The 5,817-nt window shown below is 41.1% G+C and overlaps 1 protein-coding gene across 2 annotated transcripts in view; it reads left to right on the top strand.

Annotated features, from left to right (window-relative positions):
• Positions 1 to 5,817, top strand: part of CCDC88A (coiled-coil domain containing 88A) — a 70,796-nt gene that overhangs the window by 48,470 nt on the left and 16,509 nt on the right. For both annotated transcript variants that reach the window (XM_010140649.1, XM_010140650.1), the window contains exons 19-24: positions 431 to 592; positions 3,360 to 3,637; positions 3,845 to 3,988; positions 4,499 to 4,685; positions 5,056 to 5,201; positions 5,664 to 5,756. In XM_010140649.1, coding sequence (XP_010138951.1) covers positions 431 to 592; positions 3,360 to 3,637; positions 3,845 to 3,988; positions 4,499 to 4,685; positions 5,056 to 5,201; positions 5,664 to 5,756 — 1,010 coding nt within the window. The remainder of the gene's footprint in view (positions 1 to 430; positions 593 to 3,359; positions 3,638 to 3,844; positions 3,989 to 4,498; positions 4,686 to 5,055; positions 5,202 to 5,663; positions 5,757 to 5,817) is intronic.

Here is a 5,817-nt window from a genome sequence, read left to right as displayed (position 1 = left end):
AATGCCAGTTTGTCACCTAGTTTAGGTACCAAGCAGAATCTGAATTAAAGATAGTCTGTGAAGCAGCTGGATTCTGCTCTGATTGATGCTGTAACGCACTTGATCAGCATTTTAAAGGAAATGTGGAAACCTGAATTCGCCCTTTTGAATCCACAATATCTCATAAATTCCTCTTGTATAATCCTTACTTAGGTGAGTCTTGGAGTTTTTTCTACCGTTTCTCTGTAGGTACAATATCAGTTACCCACTTCCTCCGTCTTAACCTGCCAGGATAACGTGGCTGTGTGTTCCTTTGCTCTATACGGTGATGTACAGCTCTGTAGATCTCTGCAAAGTCATGCTGCTGTGTTGGTTGGGAAGAAACGGGGTTTTTTTCCTGCAGTAAACAGCTGTGAACTCAAGTTGCTTTTGTTTTTTCTAATGTTCAAAGAATGCTACACTGCAGGCAGAGAAGCAAGCGCTAAAGACACAGTTAAAGCAACTTGAGACACAGAACAGCAATCTGCAGGCTCAGATTCTCGCACTTCAGAGACAGACCGTTTCTCTGCAGGAACAAAATACAACTCTACAAACCCAGAATGCCAAGCTGCAGGTAATACTTTCCTATTTTCCATTCAAAAATAAAACTAATTCAAAGTTTTTTCAAAGGCGAGTGGCAGTAACGTACTGTAAGTTACATTTCGCTTCTGGTGGAGAAATGATTGTGCAGAGAATCTGCCCTCAGAGCAGTCACTCCCTGATCAATATGATCAATTTCTGGAAGCTGGTTTTAATCTTTTGTGTTTTGACCAGTTTAAACTCTGATTGGGAGTAGAGTAATTTCTCTTACCCATCTTCTAAGAGAAATTTTTAAAAATTTCCTTCTTACTTCTAAATTAGGTCAGGGAACTAGTATGTCTGGAGAGACTCTAATAAATTTAGTATTTTGTCTATTTTTATAAACAGAGTTTAAAAAAATCAGTAAAAGTCATCCCTAAGAGGAAAACCAAGATGTTAGTAAGTACAGAAGACTTGAAAACAAATCTTTGAAAACTGCATAAATACGTGAAGATTGAACGAGATAATTCAGAGGCAAAAAAAGGAGATGTGTAGCCATGGAAATTTCAAAACTGTTTGCCCATAGAGCCTTGCAGCCAAGTTTCAGGTGTTGTTCTTTGTCCTTTAACAAGGTTATTAAATACATCTCTTTTTTTCCCCCTATGATAAATGAAATATTCTTGTTAATGGATCTAATGCTTTTTGGAGCTCTAAGAATCATGACTGCGTAAAGAGGGAATACAGAGTCCCCAGTTCAGCAGAAATAGTGTCAGAAAGGATGGGGAGGGGGTGTGGGAATCGGAGTGAAGGAGTCGTTTGTGAGTGCCTCAAGTGATCATCCTGCCTCTCTCCGGAAGGCAGAGCACAGTTGTACCACCGATGACTTTGTCCACCACGCTGGAATCTCGTTTGTGCGCAGTGCTCCCCTTTGTGGCTGGCAAACCTGTGAACCAAACAGAACAGTTGTGCACGTGCAGTGTCTCATCTCGTCGTTAAAAACCAGTGGACCTGGGCACGGCAATGGACCATTTCAAGCGTATGAGGATATATCTCTGGATTCAGAGCTCCGAGAGTTTTGTAGTAACACCGGTCAAAACAGCGGGAATACCTGTGTGGGTCTGGTTTTGCCTCATGAGTTGCACAACAGCACAAGTCTTTCCCATCTGATAAACCTGGAGAATGAATTAACTGAGTGTTGAGTTGGGGGAAGAAAGCGTTTTAAAATGTTACTCTTTTACGGGGGTTTTGGTGGTGAACCTCACCAAGCAATGTCATTTTTGTTGCTGGGGTGACTGAATGCTGTTATACCCAACAGACTGAGAAAGGGAGGAGTTCTTCCTTGAGAACTCAGCTCTCTTGCTCATAGCCTCAGATGAGTTGCAAGACAACTCCACATCAACTGTAAATCGAATTGAAAGGCGAAATGTGTTTGTGAAAATAAGAGTGATTAACTATCAGCTAAACCTGAAGTGCAAACGAAGCCCTTCTATTCTACGTGGACTGTGTCAAAACTGTTCTTAGGCAGCTGTAATGCTACTATTCCTTCTGATACCTGTAAGGAACATACAAGAGAAAGGATGTCTGAAAGGATAACTGAGAATCTGGAATGCCAGCAGACTCGGACTTCAGGCTGGGAGGTTTCACAGCACACGCTTGCCATCAGACATTACTTCATTTCCAGTGGAAGGCTCAGCTCTCTCGTCGGTTACCAAGAATGCTGCAGTTCTGACAGAAAGGGATTTGTTCCTTAGTAACAGCGTGCACTGAAGTGATGGATTTATTTTTTTCCTGACGTAGATGCCCTGAGGGTATTAGAAGCCTCAGGAGTTTGTGTTTCTCATCTCTTGAATAGGAAGTAGAAGGAAACGAGCCTAATACAGGTCAGATGACAAGCACTTTGGGTATTGTTGGTTCTTTAAGATATCCAGGGATTGGATGAGGTTAATCTTTCCAGAGGCACACAAAGTAAAGTTAGGGGTGGTTTGGGGTTTTTTACGTCTGTCTTATGTTGAAGGCTTTAATGTATTAATAGACTTTCATACTGACCTGACATAATTGTCAGAGAAACTGGACCCTTCTGCAAGGAGAGTATTTCCACCTGATGTCCCAGCACGTACGTACAGTGATCACCTGACCTCACTGTTGTTGGAAGAGAACTGGGATTGGCAGTTGCTCAGTCACACAGAATATGGGTGGTTCCTTCCAGGTGCTATTATTTTATTTCCCTTGCTCTCCTTAAACGGATGCTCCCGTTTGAGGTCTCATTGTAAAGGATTCGCAGTACAGTAAGGATGTTGTGGTGACAGTAGAGATTCTGTACAATAAAGATTTGGGGAAAAATACATACGCCAGTATGAACGTTCCTTTTATTTGAGTCATGTCATAGATTTGGCTTATGTGGTGTGAAGATCACAGATGATGCATTTCTCTGAGATAGTTTGCTGCTAGAGCTCCCAATGCTGAGAGGAAAATGTGCCTCTCATCCAGATAGCACTTTAACAGATCTTTGAAGGTAAATAATGATTTGATTTCTCCCCGCCCCATGTCAGTTTAAGCATATGCTTAAGTGCTTTCTTGGCCTCTTGTAATTCCAGTGCTTTGCGATAGCAGTATTGTAGGAAAATTCTCTTGGAAGATTTTGAATTGGAATTGTCTGTTGGGATGTAAGAAAAAAGTATTCCCATTAAAGGTTGGCAGGGAGTGGAAAGTTGCTTATGACACTAAGGGTTAAACTTAAGAAATCTTTCAGTAGGAGGAGATAGACAAAATAAGCCAGACTATGAAATTAATTTGCACCTCTTGTCAAATGGTTGTGCCTGCAGGTTGAAAATTCCACCCTTAATTCTCAAAGCACATCTCTTATGAATCAGAACGCCCAGCTGCTGATCCAGCAGTCTGCTTTAGAAAATGAAAACGAGTGTGTGCTCAAGGAACGCGAGGATCTGAAGTCATTGTATGATGCGCTTCTCAAAGATCATGAAAAACTGGAGCAACTGCATGAACGCCAGGCTTCCGAGTATGAATCTCTGATTGCCAAGCATGGAAGTCTGAAATCTGCGCACAAAAATCTGGAGGTGGAGCACAAGGACTTAGAAGATAGGTAAATACTGACATGCCTGGGTGAAATTAGAGTCTGCGTTCCTCGGCAGAAAGCACTGTATCACTAGTATGAATAAAATCAGTATTACTGTAGTCTAACAGTAGGATCTTAACACTTTGCAAAATCCCCTTTTCAAAAAAATTCCATATTTTCCTGTCATTCCCAAAAAAAAGAAACTTAAATGTGATTTTGTTTGTTTGTTTGCAGGTACAATCAGTTGCTGAAACAGAAAGTCCAGCTGGAAGAGCTGGAGAAAGTACTCAAGGTGGAACAGGAGAAAATGCTGCAGCAAAATGAAAAACATGAAACCGTAGCAGCAGAGTATAAAAAACTTCACGATGAAAATGAAAGGTAAAGCCAGAGGTCTGAGAGGTGGATCAGTAGAGCTCTGAGCACTTGCCAGGACAGTCTAACCAGTGGTGTAGCCCCTCACATTTCTTAATACTTGATGCTGCAACTCTGGGCGTTCATGATCTATCCTTGCAGCGCCATCCATGATTGGCAAAGTTGGGACCGTTCCTGTTTACTCCCCGTTGTGTGATGGCGAGGAGTTCTAGCGGGTTTGTCAGATTTTTGTGCTTTGAAAAGCAGCATCTTAAAACTAGTTGCGACCTCTACATTTAGAAATCCTGGTTAATTTTAAACACACGGAGAACCCAGCGTGTTTGGCTTAAAGGCAGAAAGCAGGTCTAGGAGGATCAGCCTGAGGTGACTGTGTTGCAGGATGTGGGAGCAAGACATCTTGTATGTGTTCTGTGGGGCAGCGCAGCGCCGTGGGAGCTCCCTGTTTGGGGCGGGGTGGGTCATGCACACATCTCCTTCTGTCTACGCGTGTTCTTTCATGGCCTCTTTTAATTCCAGGCTTACTCACACGTACAGTCAGCTCTTGAGAGAGAATGAAGTTCTCCAAACTGATCACAAGAATTTGAAAACATTGTTGAACAATTCCAAACTAGAACAGACACGGTTAGAAGCTGAGTTTTCTAAACTCAAAGAACAGTACCAACAACTGGACATTACGTCGACAAAACTGAATAATCAGTGCGAGGTACGCGAGGATGACGCTGTTTTTCATGACTGGTATCTCTGTAATATTTATGTAGTTGTGTATTTGTAGTTTCATGAGATTATATGAAGTGCTTGAGAATTACTCGTTTGGTTTACAGATAACGAAGGGGGTCTGAAGACAAAGAAATTTGCCTGTTGTACAAAAATTTGGGCTCTTGTTAGGTAAACTGTTTTAGCTTACTTAAAGCATCAAAGAGGCTTTTATCAGTTGAGTCATGATTTAGTTACATTTTCTGTTTGATTTGACTCTCGGAATCCTTTGTAGACCTGAATTTTCTTGATAAGCCCATTATCTGTGTGTAAAATACGCTCACATCTGTACGCGTGTCCCATTTCGTGTATTTTAACAGCTGCTTAGCCAACTTAAAGGAAATCTGGAGGAGGAAAACAGACATCTCCTAGATCAAATCCAGACGCTAATGCTGCAGAATAGAACGTTACTTGAGCAGAACATGGAAAGCAAGGACCTCTTCCATGTAGAGCAAAGGCAGTACATGTGAGTTTTTAAACCACGACATTACCGTCGTTAGGACAGTTCCACTAACGCCTCTGTCTTTTTAAAGAATGCTTCTGCGTTATATCGACATTAATGTGTGCTACTCTTGAAATGTTTCTCTTTAAAACAAAAATATAAATTCTGTGTGCAAAGCAGATAAACTATGGATATTCTGATTTTAATTCTAAAGGATGAGTGCAACAGTGCTCATGGTGCAAATGAGGAGGATAAACGTTATTTATTCCTCATTCTACTACAAGCAGAGTTCCTAGGTTTGTTTGTAATCTTCTAATAGTGAATTTGAGAGGGGAGAAGATTTGCTGGTCTAAATGATTCTGAGAGAGCCTGTATGCGCTTGATTATTATTAAAAAGGGGGAAAATTCTGTGGTGTAATAATGGCAAATGGAAATTTTTATATCTACATTTTTGACGCGTACGTTATCATTAATTTCTCTGTGCAGTGACAAGCTGAATGAATTAAGGCGACAGAAGGAGAAATTGGAGGAGAAGATAATGGATCAGTATAAATTTTATGAGCCATCTCCGCCAAGAAGGTACTGATGAACATGATGTGAAAGTAAACACAAATCTAGAATATGACACACCTGTTCTGCT

The sequence above is a fragment of the Buceros rhinoceros genome, unplaced genomic scaffold, assembly GCF_000710305.1.
Source record: "Buceros rhinoceros silvestris isolate BGI_N320 unplaced genomic scaffold, ASM71030v1 scaffold13707, whole genome shotgun sequence".
Taxonomy (NCBI): domain Eukaryota; kingdom Metazoa; phylum Chordata; class Aves; order Bucerotiformes; family Bucerotidae; genus Buceros; species Buceros rhinoceros.
Note: the sequence above shows the minus strand (reverse complement) of the source record. Positions and strands in the feature narration are given on the sequence as shown.